Source organism: Lithobates pipiens, unplaced genomic scaffold (genome assembly GCF_037356315.1).
Source record: "Lithobates pipiens isolate NorthernLeopardFrog02 unplaced genomic scaffold, aLitPip1_a1.2 Scaffold_8, whole genome shotgun sequence".
NCBI lineage: Eukaryota > Metazoa > Chordata > Amphibia > Anura > Ranidae > Lithobates > Lithobates pipiens.
In genome coordinates, this window is record NW_027507903.1 from 16654998 (window position 1) to 16678861 (window position 23864).

At 44.1% G+C, this 23864-nt stretch overlaps 1 protein-coding gene across 1 annotated transcript in view; it reads left to right on the top strand.

Annotated features, from left to right (window-relative positions):
• LOC143964450 (A disintegrin and metalloproteinase with thrombospondin motifs 17-like) overlaps window positions 1-23864 on the top strand; it is a 435585-nt gene that overhangs the window by 12422 nt on the left and 399299 nt on the right. Inside the window, exon 2 of the mRNA XM_077474178.1 lies at window positions 17156-17520. Coding sequence (XP_077330304.1) covers window positions 17156-17520 — 365 coding nt within the window. The remainder of the gene's footprint in view (window positions 1-17155; window positions 17521-23864) is intronic.

A 23864-nucleotide genomic window follows, 5' to 3' on the forward strand; every position in this document is an offset into this window, starting at 1 on the left:
ATTTTCCGACAACTTGGTCCAACCGTGTGTATGCAACAGTTTCGGACACAATCCGTCGGACAAAATCCAACGGATTTGGTTGGCAGAATGTCTGACCGTGTGTACAGGGGCTTACATGAATAGTTTTCCATTTTGCAAAGAATCATACAATTCATGAATCATGATTACCTGGATACTTGCATTGTGTAATTCTCTACCAATCGTATAAATCTTCATGGAAGTTATCAGGTTCATTTAAAATTTTAATCTGTGACCCTCCTGAATCAATCATTGCTATTGATAGCCTTACATGCAGGGTGGAGTTGATTTAAATCGCTAGTAAAAGGGCTTGATTTAAATCCACTCAATTTAAATCATCATTGAAGATCAACTGTCATCTCTGACCCGCAGCGGCTCCTCCACTGACCCGCTGTTGACTCACCGACAGTCCCATCCACTGTAATGAGTCGGCTGGTGATGCGGCAGGGACACAACAATGTGAGGGACATGGCGGCAGCAGGTGAGTGGATGCCCGCTAACGGGGGCGCTGCCATGATGCATCTGAAATGACAGGTGCTCTTTAAATGTAAAGACTCATTCTTGCTGGTAGTTCGATTCTTTAATATTTACTAACAAAAATAAAGACTTTCCTATTTAGAATAATAAGCTGTCAGGTTAGTAAAACGGCGATATTGGAAGCGATTCAATCATACAGTTTGTAGTGTACATAGATTTGCAAAACAATCGGATAAAGGAATATTCCTGAACTTTGCTTTATCTCATGTTTACTGTGCCATTGTGTGAATGCATCAATGCAGTGCATGTTATCTCAGCTTGGATTCATTGAATGGGTTTACGAAAAAATTTAAATATTGCATCATATACAGCCTCATGCTCCATTGAATAAACTCCATTATTAGTGTTCTATTCAAGAAACATTATAGTTGGATAGATTTTTGCTCCAAAAGCATTTTTATTAAAATACATTTGATTAAAATTCAAAAAAATAGAATTTTTTTTTTTTTTTTTTTGATTTTTATCCACCCTGCTGACATGGTCTATGATGTTCACTTGTCAATACAATGTCAAACCTTTTGTAGAAGACCAAAACCGACTTGGAAAGTGCTGAAGATCCTTTATTCATTGAGCAACTCTTCATATAAAAGAGTTTGCCCTATCTGCAAAGAATGATTACCTTGAGGAATTATTGAATTGCCTGAATTGATCATTACCATCGATAACACGTCACCAACCATGTGAGGATATTATGCTCACTAGTCGATAAAATGTCAAGCCTAGTACTCCAAAAAGGAGCTTAGGAACCTTTTATTGAAAAGACAACCTGTAGTCTTTCATGAAGAGTTGTCCAATCTGCAGAGAATCAATAGAGTTGATGAATCATGATTACCTGAATTCTTAAAGTGGTTGTAAACCCTTACAACCAACTTTGACCTACAGTTAAGCCTAGATTAAGGCTTACCTGTAGGTCCAAGAAATATCTCCTAAACCTACATGGTTTAGGAGATATTTGCCGAAATTTGCGTGCAGGCGTACTGAGCGTGCCGCAGTCAACGGCGATATGCCGCGAGTGTCCACTCCCGTGCGCATGCGCGGGAGCGACTTCATCGCGCCTTCGCCGAATGACAGCGGCGGAGCAGCGAGACCCACCGAGAAGATGGATGCTTCAGACTACAGAGGACAGCGGCGGTGACTTCGCTGGCTTCTGTGTCCGGTAAGTGACACATAATGGACTACTATGCGATGCATAGTAGTCCATTATGCTTTACCTTTGCAGGGAATCAAAGAGGAAGTAAACTCATCAGGGTTTACTTCCTCTTTAAATTTCTGTGATTCTCTACAAATCTGATAAATCTTCATAAAAATATACAGGTGACTCAAAACGTAAGGAATTGGTGAACTGGTCATCGCCACTGATATCCTCATGTGGTTGGCTGTGTACTATGATGTTTGCTTGGCAATAGAATACGTCAAAGCTGAGTAGTACTCCAAAACAGTCTTGGAAAAGGCTTATGCCGCGTACACACGATCAAATTGTCCGGCGTACTTAGTCCGCCGAAACGCATTTCACCGGACAATTCGATCGTGTGTGGGCTTCAGCGGACTTTTTTAGCGTAAAGTCCGGCGGACTTAGAAAGTATTTTTGCAGTCCAATCTTTCCGCCGGACTTGGGTTTCAGCGGACAATACGTTCGTGAGTATGCTAGTCCGGCGGACTAAGAATGACGCATGCTCAGAAGCAAGTACAAAAAGGAAGCTATTGGCTACTGGCTATTGAACTTCCTTTTTGTAGTCCCGTCGTACGTGCTGTACGTCATCGCGCTAGCGAACGCCGGACTTTCTGTGTGTCCGTGTGTGGCCAAGTCCGTTCGATAGAAAGTCCGCCGGATTGTTTGCCAGACTAAGTACACCGCACAATTCGATCGTGTGTATGCGGCATTAGGGATCTGTATTCAAAGAGCAACTTTTACACGAAGAGTTGCTCTAGTTTGCAGAGAAACATACAATAATTAAATTTGAGGAATTGGTGAATCCTCAATTGATCGTCACCATTGATATCCTGACGTGGTCGGTGACGTGCTAGGATTGCCCACTTGTCAACAGAAGATGTCAAATGCTGTAATACTCCAAAAATTGGCTTGGATACTGCTTAGGAAACATTATTCAGAAGATAACCTGCAAACTCTGACATGAAAAGTTGCCCAAATTGCATAGAATTATACAATTCTTGAATCATGATCATCACCATTGGTGGCCTCATGTGGTCGGTGATGTCCTCTTCTTTAAATATGTTGAACGTTGTAGGACTCAAAAGCAAGCTTTGAAATTCGTTATTTTATAGGACAACCTGTAATTTCTAACCTGATGATCAACTGTTTCTACCTAACACAGATCTATTATCTTTGCTGACTACTTTTTAGGGGAATCTAGACTCTCACACGTAGTCAGTGTAACCGTGCACTGCAAGCCTCTTCTTGCATCAAAGGGCTGAAATTGTATCTAGCAGACACGTGTTGCATCTCCTGAGTCCTTTGACACCAGCCCGGCGTGGATACGTTGACAGCAGAAATGTGACGGGGCGAGCTGTATGGTGCATCTCTTGGTTTTCAGACACCTCGTCCACCTTCCCAAGGGGTTAAACCTTTCTCTGGAATGCGGATTAAAAAGTTCTTTCCTAATTAAGTCTAGGCAGAGGCCTTTTGGAATCTAAGTCTTAAGTAACATTATAATTGTTGCAAGCAATCTGGCTCTTGAACTGTTGCTATTTCTGTTGTACATCTGCTTTTTTTGGGGGGAAAACGTAGGCGATAGCACTTAGTAAAAAAAAAAAAAAAAAAATCTTCCTCCTTGATCAAGTGTAACTGCCATATCGCCGTTTTTTTTTTTTTTTGTTGACCTGTCTCTAGTCCCCTTTAAAAAAATAAAAAGCAGCGAACGGAGCCCCTTGCTCTTTGCCCAGATATCCCTGTTTCTCTTGCTGTGCGTGTGTGAGGGGGGGAGCTTTTGTGAAGAGGCCCTTTATATTTTCATAGCTGATGTTTCAACCTGAGCATATCCTGGCAGGGTCCCCCTTGCTGAACATCATAGTTTCCGTTCATTAGGAGCTGGAGTCCGGCTGGAAGCTCAGCGCTGGGTTCTGCAGTCTGTAGCACAGCTGACTCTGCACAGGGGCCTTGGCTTTCTCCGACCCCTCTTCTTCTTCTTTTTTTCTTTTTTTTGGTAGAAGTGCAGAGAAGGAAGGACAGCACTTGCAGGTCAGCTAAGGATCTCTGGGCTGGAAGTGGAGTTAGACCTTGTGTAATAGATTAACTCCTTTTTGCCTGCGAAGAGTTCTCGGTTGCTTTTATCTAGACAAATTGTCTTTTACTGTCTGGTATTCTTGCGTAAACTGTCTACTACTTAAAGGGACTCTCCTATTTCCGCGACTTGTCCGTGTTGCTTCTAGCAAACAGTCAGATTTTTTTTAGGGTGTGCTCACACTGGGCATGGTTAAACCAAACTGCACCCAAGTTGGATTTGTCCCCACTCCCCTGTTGGTCTACGCTTGCACTGTGATTGAAAAGAAGCATGCCAGGGCAGCATCACCTCTGCCCACCAGACCACAGTGATTTTGCTTGCATGGTCCATGATTCTTGAGCCGTTGGTGGGTACAAACAAACGGGACCAAGGGGGTGAACCGTGGGTGTGCACAAATGAGCAGGATCAAAGGGACGTGCTTGGGCACAAATGAACAGGGCCAGGGGGGGGGGACCGTGGGTGGGCACACTTTTTTTTTTTTATTATTTATTTATTTATTTATTTTTATATGTTTATTGAAAGAAAAACGGGGAATACAAATGACATTAAAGTGGACCTTCCGCTCATTGGAATCCTCCCCCCCCCTCCGGTGCCACAATTGGCACCTTTCAGGGGGGAGGGGGGTGCAGGTACCTGTACAGTACAGGTATCTGCACCCACTTCCGGCGTAGATTCTGCAGAAGGTACGCCCCTTTCTGCAGAATCGACGCCCCTTTCCGAAAGTCCCCCGCTGCCTGCTGGGAAACACACGGATCCCAGAGACAGCGTGGACCATCATTATTGCGCAGCGCCACTCGCGCATGCGCAGTAGGGAACCGGAAAATGAAGCCGAAAAGGCTTCACTTCCTGATTCCCATACCCAAGATGGCAGGGGCAGCACCCGAGAGACGATTGAGAGATCGGCTTCGGGTGCCGACATTGCGGGCGCGCTGGGCGGGTAAGTGTCATTATTTTAAAAGTCAGCAGCTGCAGTATTTGTACGAGAGGGTTAATCAGTATTTGCAGCTGCTGGCTTTTAAAAAATAAATAAATAAAAAAGGCGGAACTCCCGGCCGACTCCCGCTTTAAAGCATGAACCTAAACAAGGCATTGTTGCATAGATGCTGTGGGTAGAGTCTAGGGCATTAAAGGCGTGAAAGGATCACTTATGGACCCAAAAGTGCATTCTAAAACCAATTTTATACTCCTTGCGTCAAGGTGTTTGAATAAATTGCACTCCAGCTATGTTTATGAAAACCCTTTATGTTTACGTTCAAGTTGGGGAAAATGTGCATTGTTCCCAGAAGAAATTTGGAAAAGAAGGAGAAGGAAGGGCAGGCTGGCATGCATGGAGCACAGTGAAGAATATGTCACAGTACATTTTATTCACATGAGAGGTGAGCCAAATAATAACCTCAGGGGATCAACCTTAAGATAATAATGGCACATTCAACAGGCGTGGATTGAGTCTCTGGGGTTGTGCAATTATTTCCTTATAAGTTGTGGTGTGCTTGAATTCCGTCCACGGGGACCAAGTTAGGGTGTGTCGTTGAAAAGTGTCCTTGATGCGGTGAGTGATGTCTTCTATGAGATGAACCTCCTGAAATTTTTTGAAACCACTTTTTCATGGTTGGAGTTTCTGGCTGACCCCAATGGGTGGGTATGAGTGCTTTGGCCGCGTTGAGCAGGTGAGGGACTATGGAACGTTTATATCTGGGCGGGCACAAATGAGCAGGATCAAAGGGACGTGCTTGGGTACAAATGAACAGGGCCATGGGGGTGCTACGGTAAAGCAAAACTGTCAGTGTGAGTGTACCCTTAGTACAGTCTGGTTCACCTGTGCCCAGGTTCGATCGTCCCCACTCCCTCGTCGGTCTGCGCTCACACTGGTTTAAAAGGAAGCATGCCAGGTCATTATCGCACCTGCCAACCAGACCACAGTGACTCTTCCCCCCCCCCCCCCCCCCCTTGGGCACAAACGAACAGGACTAATGGGTACTAGAGTACAGTTAAAACTGTCAATGTGAGTGTACCCTTAGATCTGTCTGGTTTAGCCGTGCCCAAGGTCGACTGTTCCAACCACCCCAGCCCCCCCCCCCCCCCCCCCCCCCCCCCCCCCCCCACACACACACACACACACACACACACACACACACACACACACACACACACACACACACACACACACACACACACACACACACACACACACACACACACACATCACTTTTGGCGTGCACTCACACTGTGCTTTAGAGATTAATTCCTTATTTTGGGTCTTTGGCATCAACTCAACTCGCTGTGTTTGGAGGAAGAGGAGGAATGCTGCCTATGACCCCAAGAACGCCATCCATTCCCCACTGTCAAATATGGAGGTGGAAACATTTATGCTTTGGGGGTGTTTTTCTACTAATGGGACAGGACAACTTCACAGCATCAAAGAGACGATGGACAGGGCCATGTACCGTCAAATCTTAGGTGAGAACCTCCTTGCTTCAGCCAGGGCATTTAAAATGGGTCATGGATGGGTATTCCAGCATGACAATGACCCAAAACACACTGCCAAGGCAACAAAGGAGTGGCTCAAGAAGAAGCGCATTAAGGTCTAGGAGTGGCCAAGCCAGTCTCAAGCCTAATCCCATAATAAATATTTGTGGAGGGAGCTGAAGGTTTTAAGTTATCAAACGTCTGCCTCAAAAGAAACATGCGACTTTGGACACAAAGGTTCATGTACTACTTTGATGCTACTTGAGTGCCAGAGAGTGTAAAGTTGCCCCAAAGTAGCAATTTCCTATTAACCCTAAAAAAACAAACACAAAAAGCATTAAAAACGTGTTAAAAAAACCTCAAAGCGCACCGCAATACAAACTGGAAAAAACGCATCACCCCGCAACCTGCATAGATGTGAACCTAGCCTTCATTTATTTAATGTTAGAAAATTAAAGATGAGAATTGGTTCTTTGGAAACATGGACACTTTAGCGCGTCAGACTCGTTCATCAGAAGTGCTTGAGAGGTAAAGTAATGGCACACATGCTGCCCACTGCAACATGACACAAAGGGTGTATTCACTCTGGCAGATTTAATTGTACCCAGGCATAGCTCACCCCCTTGGTCCGGTTTGTTTGTGGAATTTAAGTACTGCGAAGTTTCCCTGGAATGATTGCACGTACCATGCTCAGGACCCCTTGGAATAGGTGGTCCCGGGCTCGGCTGACTTGTGGTCCAGTGCGGTTAATTCAGAGCTTGAGAACAAAGCTCTTCATAGATCATTGTGCATGGTAGCAGAGGTGATGATTTAGACATGCCAGGGAAAACTTCCTTTAAGAGTCATTAACATCTACGGGGAGGGGAAAAAAGTATTTGATCCCCTGCTGATTTTGTATGTTTGCCTACTGACAAAGAAACGATCAGTCTATAATTTGAATAGTAGGTTTATTTTAACAGCGAGAGACATAACAGCAATATCCAGAAGAAAAAAAAAAGCATTAAAAAAAAAATTATAAATTGATCTACATTTTAATGAGTGAATTAAGTATTTGACCCCTTCGCAAAACATGGCTTGGTTCTTGGTGGCAAAACCCTTGGCAATCACAGAGTTCAGACGTTTCTTGTAGTTGGCCACCAAGTTTGCACACATCTCAGGAGGGATTTTGTCCCACTCCTCTTTGCAGATCCTCTCCAAGTCATTAAGGTTTTGAGGCTGATGTTTGCTAACTGGAACCTTCAGCTCCTTCAATATATTTTCTATGGGATTAAGGTCTGAAGACTGGCTAAGCTACTCCCAGGATCTTAATGTACTTCTTCTTGAGCCACTCCTTTGTTGCCTTGGCTGTGTGGTTTACCCATCCACGACCCATTTTCAATGCCTTGGCTGAGGGAAGGAGGTTCTCACCCAAGATTTGATGGTGTATGGCCCCGTCCATCATCCCTTTTTGATGCGGTGAAGTTGTCCTGTTCCCTTAGCAGAAGAACACCCCCCCCCCCCCCCCCCCCCCCAAGCATAATGTTTCCACCTCCATGTTTGACGGTTGGGATGGTGTTTTTGGGATCATAGGCAGTCCTCCTTGCCCTCGAGCTCGATTTTTGTCTCATCTGAGCACGACACTTTCACCCAGTTCACCTCTGAATCGTTCAGATGTTCATTAGCAAACTTCAGACGTGCCTGTACATGTGGTTTCTTGAGTAGGGGGACCTTGCGGGCGCTGCAGGTTTTCAGTCCTTCACGGCGTAGTGTGTTACCAATTGTTTTCTTGGTGACTATGGTCCCAGCTGCCTTGGGATCATTCACAAGATTCTCCCTGTAATTTTTGGCTGATTCCTCACCATTCTCATGATCATTGAAATTCCACGAGGTGAGACCTTACATGGAGCCCCAGACCGAGAGAGATTGGCAGTTATTTTATGTTTGCTTCATTTGCGAATAATCACACTAACTGTAACCCTCTTACCAAGCTGCTTGGCGTTGGTCTTTAGCCCATTCCAGCCTTGTGTAGGTCTACAATCTTATCCCTGACATCTTTGGACAGCTCTGGTCCTGGCCATGGTGGAGAGATTGGAATCTGATTGTTTCTGTGGAACAGATGTGCTTTTTTTTTTTTTTTTTATTTATTTATACAGATAAGCTGAAATTAGGAGCACTCCCTTAAAGGGAGTGCTCCTAATCTTAGCTCGTTATCTGTATAGAAGACAACGGGGAGCCAGAAATCTTTCTGATTGATGGGAATCAAATACTTATTTCACTCATTTAAAATGCAAATCAAGTTTTATAACTTTTTTTGAAGTGCGTTTTTTTTTTTTTTCTAGATATTTTTGTTGCTCGGTCTCTCACAGTTAAAATAAACCTACCGTTAAAATTATAGACTGTTCATTTCTTTGGCAGTGGGCAAACTTACAAAATCAAAAGGGGATCAAATACTTTTTTTTTTTTTTTTCCCCTCACTGTACATTTTCATCCCCATTTGGACACTTGCCTGCATGTTCTAACCTAGATTGGAATAATGACCGCTAGAAGTTGATTGGTTGCTTTGGGCATTGGTTTTACCTTTTTCTGTTGCAGATATGTACATAGCCCGAGGATGGACCGCTCTCGCAATGACAGCATGCTTTCTGTAGATCGGGGGGTCCAATGACCGCAAATGCATGCAATGCTTATGCCGCGTACACACGAGCGGACTGTATGGCGTACTTAGTCCGTCGAAACACATTTCAGCGGACAGTCCGCTCGTGTGTGGGCTTCAAAGGACTTTTTCAGCGTGCAGTCTGGCGTACTAAGTATTTCGGTTTTTTCGAAATTCTGTCCGTCGTACTTTGGTTTCAGCGGACAGTACGGTCGTCAGTATGCTAGTTCGACGGACTAAGAATGGCGCATGCCCAGAAAGGATTTACACGGCGGACGGGTGCTTTGCTGTGTCTTGGACTTCCTATTTCTAGTCCCGTCGTACGTGCTGTACACGTCATCGCGCAAGCTTTCGACGGACTGTTTGTGCATCCGTGTGTGGTCAAGTCCGTTCAGTGGAAAGTACGACGGACTGTCCGTCGGATTGTATGACGGACTAAGTACGCCATACAGTCCGCTCGTGTGTACGCGGCATAAGAATCCTTAAATATGACTTTCTCTTTTTTGTTCATTGACGGATACAGCTCCATTAATCTTGACCGTAGGGTTACTTTTTAGCTTTTATTATTTTACTAAACCAAATGACACGGACAAGGTTGCATTGATGGGCATTTAAATGTGCGTTTTTTTTTTTTTTTTCCCTTAAACTTCCCTCCTAAAAGTTTTTTTTAATTTTTAATTCCCTCCTAAACTTGCGGTGCGTGTTATACGCCGATAAATACGTATTTTTATGCATCGTGCTAGCACATTGCAGCACATGCGCACTGATGAGATCAAGGATGGTACCCTTTTTAAATGCCTGAAATAAAGAGCTTGGTACTGTGTTAAGGCCCCTTTCACACCACACCGCCGATAGCGCGGGCGTTAAAACGCCGCTATTTTTAGCGGCGTTTTACCGGCGGATTTGCAGCGCATTTCGGCTGCTAGCGGGCGCTTTTACCCCCCCGCTAGCGTCCGCAAAAGGGTTAAAACCACCGGCAATACGCCGCAATAGCAGCGTTTTGCCGGCGGTATTACAGTGCTGCCCCGTTGATTTCAATGGGGAGCAGCGGTGGAGGAGCGGTGAACACACCGCTCCTTCACCGCTCCAAAGAGGCTGCTGGCAGGACTTTTTTCTGACGTCCTGCCAAGGCACCGCTGTAGTGTGAAAGCCCTCGGGCTTTCACACTACATACAATGGTGCAGCTCCTTTAGGGCGTTTTGCAGGCACTATTTCTAACGCTATAGCGCCTGCAAAACGCTCTGGTGTGAAAGGGGTCTAAAGCACACTTGAGCAGGGCTGTTTTAATAGCATCATGGGCCCCTGGGCAAAGTAATGCACTTGGGCCCCTACCAGCCTGCCCCAATTTACGCTGCTACTCCTTCTAATTAAAGTATGAATAGTTGATAGAATTAAATGTATATTTATTAGTGCTTTCAAAAAAATAGATTTTACACAATAAAATAAATAAAAGATTTAATCTACATAAAGGGCACAGTACAGGGGGTGGAGGGGCAGGAAGGCACAGTACAGAGGGGGGAGGGTGCACAGTACATGGAGGATCAGGAGGGCACAGTACAGGTCTCGGGACGCTGCCTGGTACATGGCCATCCTTTGATGGCTTAGTAAAAAGTATGACTGACTGTCCCAGCCAATCTGGAACAGTTGGCAGGTATGATGTAATGCAAGATTATCATGGGGCCCCTGGGCACTGTACTGTTCCCATGTTTTAAAAAGGCCCTGCACTTTAGTGTGCTGGTAAAAGGTTGGCGTGACGTTGTCTGTGAAGACTTACTTTGTGAGTAGGGTCAGTCAAGCTACAGCATTGGTTACTATCACGCCACCACCGCAGATTTTTCTCTGCTAAAGATAGCGCCAAGTGGCTCCCATTCCCTGATATTAAGCTTAGAGGAAGCACCACCCCACTGCTGCTCCTGCTTGCAAGCACCTTGTGGAATGCCAATCTATAGCCCTTTCCCACTGCACAACTACAGTGACTTGGTCACCAACAAGACCTTTCCTCGTACTTTGGGCCTCATTGCTTTACTGCTACATGACAGCAGCATGTATGCACAGAGGTAAGATAGTTTATACATAGTTAGGTTGAAAAAAGACACAAGTCCATCCAGTTCAACCTTAAAAACAATAAATTAAATTAAATAAAATAAAAAATATCGTACAATCCAATATACCCAATATTATGCCCACAGTTGATCCAGAGGAAGGCAAAAAACCCCAGCAGAGCATGATCCAATTTGCTACAGCAGGGGAAAAAATTCCTTCCTGATCCCCCAGGAGGCAATCAAATTTTCCCCGGATCAACTTTACCTATAAATGTCAGTACCCAGTTATATTATGTACATTCAGGAAAGTATCCAGGCCTTTCTTAAAGCAATCTACTGAGCTGGCCAGAACCACCTCTGCAGGGAGTCTATTCAACATTTTCACAGCTCTTACTGTGAAGAAACCTTTCCGTATTTGAAGATGAAATCTCTTTTCCTCTAGACGTAAAGAGTGCCCCCGTGTCCTCTGGGTAGACCATAAAGAGAATAACTCAACACCAAGTTCACTATATGGACCCCTTTATATATTTGTACATGTTGATCATATCCCCCCTTAATCTCCTTATCAATAGTGAATAAATTCAGTTCCTCTCATCTTTCCTCATAGCTGAGCTCCTCCATGCCTCTTATCAGTTTGGTTGCCCTTCTCTGCACTTTCTCCAGTTCCCTGATATCCTTTTTGAGAACTGGTGCCCAAAACTGAACTGCATATTCCAGATGAGGCCTTACTAATGATTTGTACAGGGGGGCAAAATTGTATCTCTCTCTGGAGTCCATACCTCTCCTAATACAAGAAAGGACTTTGCTCGCTTTGGAAACCGCAGCTTGGCATTGATTGAGCTTATGATCTACCAAAGCCCCCAGATCCTTCTCTACTATGGATGCCCCCAGTTGTACTCCCTCTAGCATGTATGATGCATATTCTTAGCCCCCAAGTGCATAACTTTACATTTATCAACATTAAACCTCATCTGCCACATAGTCGCCCAATTAGACAGACAGAGCATTGAGGTCGGCTTGTAAATTGGAGACATCCTGTAAGGAGGTTATTCCACTGCATAGCTTGGTGTCATCTGCAAACACGGAAAGGTTACTTTTAATCCCAGACCCAATATCATTTATAAAGATATTAAAAAGTAAGGGTCCCAGCACTGAACCTTGGGGTACACCACTGATAACCTTACACCATTCAGAGTAAGAATCATTAACCACTACTCTCTGAATTCTGTCTTTTAGCCAGTTTTCTATCCATTTACAAACTGATATTTCCAAACCTGTAGACTTTACCTTACACATGAGCCGTGTGTGGGGAACTGTATCCAACGCTTTTGCAAAATCCAAGTATACCACGTCCACCGCCACCCCTCTGTCCAAGTATACCACGTCCACCGCCACCCCTCTGTCCAAGTATACCACGTCCACCGCCACCCCTCTGTCCAAGTATACCACGTCCACCGCCACCCCTCTGTCCAAGTATACCACGTCCACCGCCACCCCTCTGTCCAAGTATACCACGTCCACCGCCACCCCTCTGTCCAAGTATACCACGTCCACCGCCACCCCTCTGTCCAAGTATACCACGTCCACCGCCACCCCTCTGTCCAAGTATACCACGTCCACCGCCACCCCTCTGTCCAAGGTTTTACTTACCTCCTCATAAAAAGAAATCAGGTTTGTCTGACAACTTCTGTTTTTCATGAATCCATGCTGTCTGTTGCTTAAAATGTTTTTTTCCAACAAGAACTCATCTATGTGGTCTTTTATTAATCTCTCCAGTATCTTCCCAACTATAGAAGTTAAACTAACAGGTCTATAGTTACTTGGTAAAGACTTTGTTCCCTTTTTACATATAGGCATATACATATAGTGGTACTATTCCTGTCATTAATGAGTCCCTAAAAATTAGATACAATGGCTCTGAAATTACAGAGCTCAATTCTTTTAGGATCCGTGGGTGGATGCCATCAGGTCCAGGTGCTTTATCCACCTTTATTCTGTCCAAATATTTCTGGACCATATCACTTTTGAGCCATTGTGGATTTGGGGCCATGTCACTACCACCCCCATTATGGACATGAGCTCCCCCATGCTCCTTTGTATAACACAGAGCTGAAGAAGGTATTTAATAAATTAGCCTTCTCTTTGTCCCCAGTCACCCACTCCAGATTAACAGTCCCGCTGCTATCTAGGACGCCAGCGACATCCCCCTACAAAGTCTCTCTGACCCTCCAGAGTAGGGATTGACCGTTTATCAGCGGCTGATATTCACTTTTTTTTTGAAGTATTGATATCGGGCAAAAACGTACCTGATATTACCGATATTGCGGTACTGTTCTTTAGAGCAGACAGTCGGGAGGAGACGTCCACCCCGTCCCACCTGAACAATGCCAAAGCTTAGTTCGGGTCTCGGATCCGAAAAAATAGCAGATTTTCCTACTATGACCTTTCAAGACTGATTCTAAAAGATGGTGTCTGTGTTCATTATAATCACCTGGTGTACTCTGTGTTCTGATGGGGAAAGTTGCAGCGTCTGTGTCCCTTTTTATATGTATATAACACATTAGAGGGTATCTCGCCAAAAATGTCATTCCTATTGCAGGGGATGCCTAAAGTCTGACTTGTATCTTTAGTGCAGGCTTCTGGGTAAATCTGTGAGCCAATCGCACAAGCAGGAAATGACATCTCAAAAAAAATTTAAATAAAACTCCGCACAATCAAAAAAAACAAAACCAGATACATTGCATATAAATCACTTTCAAATGCATGAATAATAAATCCATGTGACCAAAAAATAAAATCCCGAAATACAAAGTGCCAAGTCCAAAATGCAGTGTAACATCCACTTATATGCAAATGATAATGGTGAAAAAATATATAATTAAAAAAAATATATATATACACCATATTGTCAAAAGTATTGGGATGTAAAGTGGTTGTAAAAGCAGGTGTGTGTGTGTGTGTGTGTGTGTGTGTGTGTGTGTGTGTGTGTGTGTGTGTGTGTGTGTGGGTTTTTTTTTTTTTTTTTTTTTTATCTTAAAGCCTTCTGACCCCCCCCCCCCCCTCAAAAAAAAAAAAAAAAAAAAAAAAACCTTACCTGAGGTCCATCTAGATCCAGTGATGTTGCAGGAGTGTCTCGGCTGCCCAGGACTCACCTTATCATTGGCTGAGACAGCAGTGTGGTGTCATTGGCTTCCACTTCTGTCGATCAAAGTCAGTCAGCCAATGAGACGAGAAAGGGGGTGAGGCCAGGCAGCGGCTGCGTGTCTGAATGGACACCGGGAGCTACGACATGGCTCGGGTGCCCCCATAGGAAGCTGTTTGCTGTGGGGCCACTCAACAGGAGAGAGGGCCAGAAGCACTGACGAGGGACCTGAGAAGAGGAGATCTGGACTGCTCTGTGCAAAACCACTACACAGGGCAGGTAAGTATTAACTAAAAACAAAAACCCAAGACTTTAGTATCACTTTAATGGCATCCCAGTCTTAGTCTGTAGGGCCCACCCTTTTCCACTATAACCTCTTCAACTCTTCTGGGAGTGTGTCTATGGGAATGTTTTGACAATTCTTCCAAAAGTGCAGTGCAGTCTCCACTCTAATTCATCCCAAAGGTGTTCTATCAGATTGAGGTCAGGACTCTGTGCTGTCCAGTCCAGTCAAGTTCCTCCACCCCAAACTCGCTTATCCATGTCTTTATGGAGCTTGCTTTGTGCACTCATGTTGGAACAGGAAGGGGCCATCCCCAAACTTTTCAAAGTTGGGAGCATAAAATGGTCCAAAATGTCTTGTTAGGCTGACGCCTTAAGAGTTCCCTTTACTAAAACTAAGTGGCCAAACCCAACCCCTGCAAAAAAAAAAAAAAAAAGACCTCAAACCATAATCCCCCCCCCCCCCCCCCCTACCAAATGATTTGAACCAGTGCACAATGCAAGGTCCTGAAAGACGTGGGTGAGCGAGTTTGGGGTGGAGGAACTTGACTGGCCTGCATCTCCTGATCTCAATCCAACAGAACACCTTTGGGATGGATTTGAACGGAGACTGCCATCCAACATCCATGCCTGACCTCACAAATGCGCTTCTGGAAGAATGGTCAAACATTCCCATAGACAAACTCCTAAACCTTGTAGACAGCCTTCCCAGATGAGTTCCAATTTAACCCCTTTGTGTGAGATATTGATGGCACCCCTTGGGGGGGGGGGGGTGTTTACCTGGGCTGGCAAGATCTAAATATTGGAAACCCAAGCACAGTGTTTCTCCACCAGGGTTTCATCTATGTTCCCCATGGGTGCCGGCAACCCAGGACCCCATTTACCCTGAATCAGCACCATAAGTAGCCATGGTGCAGGTGGACCAGCTGCCAGCACCATAACTAATGCTGCTCTAGGGCCTGGATGCATGGCATCATTTGTTGCAATAGTTATGGCAGCCAGAACGTCTGCACCATGGCAATATAGGACTATGAGCCAGGGCAGGCGGCATGCAGTGCCACCCTCGGCATTCAGTAGAAGACAGAAATCTGCCTTCTTCAGACCTCCTCCATCTCTCGCCCTTTGCCGAGCTGCTGGTGGTGGGTGATGTGATGGGGGAAACTTTGGTGTGATGGGGGAAACTTTGATGTGATGGCAATGGAAAAGAACACACTGCCCAAAGGGCTTGGAGAGTGCTGCTCACCCCGAACAGACATAAAAAATGGAACAAATTCCCCCACAAAGGGGTTTTTAGGCAGCAAGACAATAAATGTATAACGGTATGATATATAAGATTTCCAATATTTATTAGAAAATTATTATTAGAATTATTATTATTAGAAAATTAAAAGGGAACTCCACTGGAATTATTTCTTCCATCTCTTTGGATGTGCATTATCGGGTAATCATATTAAATTATTAGGTACCCCTATTATAGATGAGCATTATTTGATGTATATATTTACTACATTTTTGTTTTATAGCAGACCATTCCTCTGAATTAGACCCCTTGGTGGGTTGAAACGCGTTAGCACTATATCTTCACTGTTGTCGTATCTGTACAGTGTTAGTAATAGTCGTGTCTGCTATTGCACATTCATTGGTATTTTTTATATATTCCTTGTATTATTACTTTGAATTTAATTTTCTCTAATTGTTCAGTGGAGCTCATGTTTTAACCTATGTGCTACATTTTTCTACATTAATAAATATTGGAAATTTTTTATATCATACCGTTATACATTTATTGTCTTGCTGCCTAAAAACCCCTTTGTGGGGGAATTTGTTCCATTTTTTTACTTTGGTGTGATGGGGGGGAAACTTTTTGGTGTGATGTGGGGGAAACTTTGGTGTGATGTGGGGGAAACTTTGGTGTGATGTGGGGGAAACTTTGGTGTGATGTGGGGGAAACTTTGGTGTGATGTGGGGGAAACTTTGGTGTGATGTGGGGGAAACTTTGGTGTGATGTGGGGGAAACTTTGGTGTGATGTGGGGGAAACTTTGGTGTGATGTGGGGGAAACTTTGGTGTGATGTGGGGGAAACTTTGGTGTGATGTGGGGGAAACTTTGGTGTGATGTGGGGGAAACTTTGGTGTGATGTGGGGGAAACTTTGGTGTGATGTGGGGGAAACTTTGGTGTGATGTGGGGGAAACTTTGGTGTGATGTGGGGGAAACTTTGGTGTGATGTGGGGGAAACTTTGGTGTGATGTGGGGGAAACATTTGGTGTGATGTGGGGAAACATTTGGTGTGATGTGGGGGAAACTTTGGTGTGATGGATGGGGAGATTTTTGATGTGATGGAGAGATTATATGATGTGGACTCATGTGTGAGGTGATAGGGGGGCCTCTAATATATAGGGGGATGCTGATATGGTGGGGAGACTTGACATAATAGGGGGACCCTAATGTGAAGGAGGGCTGTAATGTCATAGGGGAACCTCTGATGAGAGGGAAGGCTTCATCAAGGCCGGTTGTGTGCATTGTCCCAGGCTCAGGTTTTCCATTGATAACATTTATGATTTTTATTTTTTATATTTTGAACTGGGGTGACTCAAGGCTTTGCATACTTTTTAAAGGTAACCGCAACTGAAAAAAGGTTGACAATCGCTGCCCTAGAACATACAATTTCTTTTTGGGCTGACCCAAGTACATTGTTGTGAGGACTTGCACGCTGTATTGGCTGTGGTATGACTGGTTGGGAAAAACATCGTAGCTACTGACATCACCTTCATATGTGAATCACAATTTGTTTTGCAGCTGAATGCTCTGACCCAGAAGTCGAAGTTGTGATCCCGCAGTTATTATGGGCTGGAGAGGTGCCTCTGCCACTGCAAGGAGATGAGTCAGTCTTTTCTAACATTCGAAGGCCGCGGTCTGTTGCAAGAGGCGTAGAAAGCCACCCGGACAATATGTACATCCATCTACCAGCCTTGGGTCAAAATCTACATTTGCACCTGCAAAGGAACCTCAGATTTCTGGCTTCGGGATTTACAGTAGAGGAGAGAACAGAGCTCGGAGAGAACATCCAGACCAGGATCCCTGTGGACGATCTTTGCATCTATACTGGAGAAGTTTTGAACCATAACGGGTCTTTTGCATCACTCAGCACGTGCTCAGGACTGGTGTGTATATGTTTTTGTTCTTCTGCAAATTGCTATCTACGCTAGAGTCATGTGGACATTTGTAGTTCCATCTCAGCTACATATTTCCTCACGAGATTTTGTGTGAACAGCGAACAAAAATACGCTTGAGGTTGGTGTAGATATCACGAGTTGCGCTGATTTAAACCCAAATTCTGGAAAATTTGAAAATTATCCCTTGCAGTGCGGCTGCATCCAAATTGGTTAAGGTTAATTGCTTGTTTCGTCTAGGAGAGAAGAGAATCACTGTTACTTAAGCTGGCCTTAAATGGTTTGAATTTTGGCTGGTTCACCAGGAACCGGCTGAGATTCAAACCATTTATGGGCGGGCCAAATGTACCCAATTTGATTGATACAACCAGCCTGACGGGTTTTACATGCGATTATTGCTAGTGGCTGTAAAAGCGATAATCACTGTGTTCTCCCAGCAGGGTACGGCTTCCCCCGTTGGGAGAAAACAATGGCTCAGCGGGAGGGATTCCCCCCATCAACGCTAACTTTGTTGGGGGAATGAAACTATTTTCATTCCTGCAACCCGCAGTTGCAGGAAAGAAAATCAATCCATCTTTGGCCGACCTTGATCCTCTTCTCTCCTTGAGGATGGCGCTCCCCCACACTCTCAAAGTGGACTGTCTCTTGGGGGGAAACATGTCCAATGCAGGGCTAAGGACACCAATAACAGGGATAATTCTCAAAATTCCCGAAGTTGGAATTTAAAGTTGAGTATCCCATTAGTAGATTGGACTATTGGAGTTAATTTACTAATGGGCAACCATTCTCCACTCTACCAAAAAGTTTTTTTTGTATTTTTTTTATTTTTTTTTGTGTCTCTGTTGCAGGGAACCCCCCCTCCTCCAAAAAAAAAAAAAAATTGAATTGGCAATTTCCAAGCTCTAAGGCCCCTTTTCACATGGAGCAGATTCAGTTCTGATCAGAAGGGGATTAGCTCACAGATCCCCTACTGATGGGAGCAGAGAGGGCAGATGAGCGAACATGGACAGAGCACGCTGTGCTCTATGGGCAGCTGGGAGTAAATAGACCAGCCTTTCTCAACCTTTTCAGCACAGAGGAACCCTTGAAATAGTTCTCCAGTCTCAGGGAACCCCTGCTAAAAATTAGTAATCTACAACTCATGATACAATAGTGTGATGGTCAGTGGGAAGGATGGTCCTTTCAGTTATGGTCATTGGTAAGAATTACCTCCTTACAGATAGTTAAAAAGATCAATGGTGTCAGTAGGAACTTGACTGAGAGGCAGAATTGCCCAATGCTAAAGGAACCCCTAGCAACCTCTCAAAGAACGCTAGGGTTCCACAGAACCCTGGTCGAGAATCACTGAAATAGACTCTGCTGTCCGTTTTACGCCCGAATACCCTCAGATCCGCTAAACCTAAATGGAAGAGCATAGTTCATCTGCCTTTTTTTATTTTTATTTTTATATAGCACACTTGATTGGACCAGGAGGTAGGTGGGTGAAAATGGACACAAGTCAGTTTACACCCACCTGTCCTTAAGGATGCATGGACTTTCCAATCGGGTCTACCCAAAAATGACAGGTGGACCTAATTTGAACGGCCGTGTGAAAGGGGCCACAACACTAATTAGGTACATTTTTATAAAGTACTTTCACTAAAAGTTCACTGGTGGTGAATCAGTCATATTTATTTAAGACGGTAAATGGCAGAATAACTGGTTTATAAACGTGCCAATACGTTTTCAATATGTTTGACAAATATTTTATTTTATTTTTTTGATGCTTCTCAGTTGGCAAGTCTACCAATGTTGCCTAACCAAGAATTCTGCCCTTCCAACGAAAAGAGGTCGTAGTGATTGTGTCTTTTGAACAAATTTTATTGTCTTTAAGCTGGCCATCCACACAAGTGAGGTGCATGAAGGAATCTCCCACGCTGAGATTATGTATTCAAAGTTTGGGACTGTTCTCCAACATTCCTATTTTGACAGAAGTCGATCGTCTGTTGTGCATGATGAAAATTTGACAATGATTGAAAATATCAATCTAGCGATGGCCAGCTTTACTCCACTTGTATACACACTGGGCCAGTTTTGGGAGTACTCTGTCCAGTTCTGGAGGCCTCACATAAAGATATTGATGAGATAGGCAGAGGCAAAATTGGTGAAAGGTCCTGATCAATAAAACGCATCAGGAGGAACTTTATTATGTTCCGTCTGGAAGAAAGAAAGGAAAGTGGAGACATGACTGAAACCTCTAAATACATAAAGAGTGTGAATAAGGTTCAGGAGGGCAGAATTTTTAGTATGAAACCAAGATCAAGAACATGGGGACATGACCTTAAACTAGCTGGAGGCAAATTCAAAACTTATCTTGGTGGTATTTTACTGAAAGAGTAGTTGATGCTTGGAATAATTTGCAACAGTAAGTGTATTCAAACATGCTTGAGACAAACGTATATCTATACTCTGGCTTAGTTCACATTGCTGCAGCGGCAAAGTCGTACGACTTTGCCTATGACTGGCCTGCAACTTCCTTCCAAATTGATACCACTTGGACGCTCTTTAGGAGCTAAAACCGGGGCTAACATTGCATCCAAGTCCAACCAAAATAGTGTAGGAACCTTTTCTAAAGTCGCAGCGACTTGTGTGGTATCCGTTAAGAGGGCTCTCATAGGGAAACATTGAATTTGACATGTCATGCGACTTGGGGTCTCACAATTTGGTATCCCATGTCGTTGCAGTGGGAACTGAGGCTTAGACAAAAAAGTTTAAAAATAAACAGTTTGAAAGTTTGAAAAGTTCATTAAAAATGAACAAAAACCTGTTTAGATATAAGAAAAAAATGGGATGGACTCGATGGACCACTTGGTCTCTTTTTTTTTTTTTTTTTTTCCACTCTAGTAAAAATATGAAAGGTCGCAATCCTACTATTAATAAAAAGTGTAAATATGCAAACCATGTGCAGTATGTCCATGAATATTGCTGTCCAAGCCATATGCCTATGTTGCTCGTATGTCAGGTAAGAATGAGCTTGTGTGTGTTATGATTATGAACAAGTTTGGGTCCTAATCCATAAATCACCTGTCATTCCTGAGCCAATAAACTTTGGGCAGGGGATTTCCTGCCCTGCAATGAACATACACAAAGGGGCGAGGATGTTTGTGACATCATTGACCCAATATGGCTTAAGTCATTGGCCTACTCTGGCTATGTGGCCATATTGGGGTAATGATGTCACAAACCTCCCCAACCATTTTGTGTACATGCGCTTCGAAAGTGGGGACTCACCCACCCGAAGTTCACCAGGCCAGGAATGACAGCTGTTTTCTGGGTTCGGAACAAACAAAGGTTTTTCCCTAATGGCAAGAAAAGACTTGCTAGTAAGTAACAGTTGTTACAGCTCTTTCCTAGTAGAAAATCCTTGGAAATCCTTGGAACCCCAAAGGGGGAAGGTGCCATACATAGTATAATTGTTTTGCCTGAGGATAATTTTTTTTAAAAGTAGACTGTCAAACAGAAGATTGGACCCTACGGGTGAAGAAACCTAATATACTAAAATGGTGAACACGTCTTATGTATTAGCAGTTTCTCCTTACTACTGTGACATATCTAGGAGACAGATTGATTATTTTATTCGGTTTGACACCTACAAGTGTGTTGCAGTCATATGATAATGTTTATGTTGGGAGTGGTAAGCATTCCTGGTATGACAGATGTCAGTATGGATTGGCAAATGGCTCTGGCGCTACATTCCAAACTGTCTCCATTTTTTTTTTTTTTTTAATTCTTCTGGATCTCTGATAAGGATGACTTTGGCAGATGGTAGACTTGGGTAGATAAGCTCCTTCTAGCCGGAGAGCTAAGTAGAATAATATTTCTGCAATTTTGTAGAAACCTCTATATCATTACATTGCACATGCTTTTTTTACATTTTCAAGAAAAATGTTATACTATGCATTTACCTTGAATCTATAGCTATGTATTTTTTCTTCACAAGCCCCAGTTTCTTTAATTACAGCAAGTGAGTGTTTTTAATTTGATCTAAGTGGTAACAGTTAGATGTCTTATGAAATTAATGTGGCGTCACAAAGTTCCTTGAGCTGTGGCTGACTGACCTCCCATCTGATGGTGTTTAGATAAAGCCTATCCCACACCCACCTAACTGTCGCCGAGCCACCCCCATCAAATCATTCTATAAAAGCTATTACCTTTTGTACCACCACCCCCTCCCTTTAGAATGCAAGCTCTACGAGCCGGGCCCTCCTGTACCTTTTGTATTGTACTGTAATTGTGTTGCGCCCCCCCCCCCCCCCCCCCATACATTCTAAAGTGCTGCGTAAACTGTTGGCGCTATATAAATCGTGTATAATAATAATTTGATAGTTTTGTGTCCAGTGCCACTTGGCAGAACCAGTGGTATGAAACCATTGATCTTTTTAGCTGCCGTCAAAGAGGACATTCTGACTACCACTGTACGGGGCATTTTTCTCATTGACCACCAATGTAAGGAGGCATTCTCTCCACTGAACACTAGTGTAAGAAGTGCATTATTTGAAATACTCAAGTCGGGCGGTTTAATGTGATGTAATTGATACCAATGCCCAGGGGACAATCCTTCCCACTGTCCACCAATATGAGGACAATCCTTCCCACTGTCCACCAATATGAGGACAATCCTTCCCACTGTCCACGAGTATAAGGGGACAATCCTTCCCACTGTCCACGAGTATAAGGGGACAATCCTTCCCACTGTCCACGAGTATAAGGGGACAATCCTTCCCACTGTCCACGAGTATAAGGGGACAATCCTTCCCACTGTCCACGAGTATAAGGGGACAATCCTTCCCACTGTCCACGAGTATAAGGGGACAATCCTTCCCACTGTCCACGAGTATAAGGGGACAATCCTTCCCACTGTCCACGAGTATAAGGGGACAATCCTTCCCACTGTCCACGAGTATAAGGGGACAATCCTTCCCACTGTCCACGAGTATAAGGGGACAATCCTTCCCACTGTCCACGAGTATAAGGGGACAATCCTTCCCACTGTCCACGAGTATAAGGGGACAATCCTTCCCACTGTCCACGAGTATAAGGGGACAATCCTTCCCACTGTCCACGAGTATAAGGGGACAATCCTTCCCACTGTCCACGAGTATAAGGGGACAATCCTTCCCACTGTCCACGAGTATAAGGGGACAATCCTTTCCACTGTCCACGAGTATAAGGGGACAATCCTTTCCACTGTCCACGAGTATAAGGGGACAATCCTTTCCACTGTCCACGAGTATAAGGGGACAATCCTTTCCACTGTCCACGAGTATAAGGGGACAATCCTTTCCACTGTCCACGAGTATAAGGGGACAATCCTTTCCACTGTCCACGAGTATAAGGGGACAATCCTTTCCACTGTCCACGAGTATAAGGGGACAATCCTTTCCACTGTCCACGAGTATAAGGGGACAATCCTTTCCACTGTCCACGAGTATAAGGGGACAATTCTTTCCACTGTCCACCAGTATAAGGGGACAATCCTTTCCACTGTCCACCAGTATAAGGGGACAATCCTTTCCACTGTCCACCAGTATAAGGGGACAATCCTTTCCACTGTCCACCAGTATAAGGGGACAATCCTTTCCACTGTCCACCAGTATAAGGGGACAACCCTTCCCACTGTCCACCAATGTGAGAGGCATTCTTCCCAATCACTATCTATGTAAGGGGGCGTTTTTCCCAGTAAGGAACATTCTTCACCCTAACCACCAATGTAAAGGATGTTCTTTCTTTTAAACATCAATTTTAAGGAACATTCTTCCCACCAATGTCAGAACATTCTTCTCGCGAACCACCAATGTAAAGAACATTCTTCCCTCTAACCACTAATCTAAGGGAAGTTTTTCCTACTAACCACCAGTGTAAGAAACATTCGTCCCACTAGCCACCAATGTAAAGGTCATTATTTTCTCTAAACATCAAATTTTAAGAAACTTTTGATTTTAGCAAAAAGTTGAGAAAGGTGATGGTAGATGTCCATAGATTGCCTCCAATTCCCACTCCTCTGCTTGACTGGCACTGTTTTGTATTTGTATTTTTCCTAGACCCACAGCATATGGATAGTGTTGGGAAAAAACTTTCATCAGTGAGTCAGAGTTGATGGTTTCTGTTGCCCTGCACTTGATAAGTCTTTAAAGCGTGAGTCCGCCGGGAGTTCGGCCGTTTTTTTTTTTTTTTTTTTAAGCCAGCAGCTACAAATACAGCAGCTGCTGACTTTTAAAATAAGGAGACTTACCCGCCCAGCGCGCCCGCGATGTCGGCACCCAAAGCCGATCTCTCGATCGTCTCTCGGGTGCTGC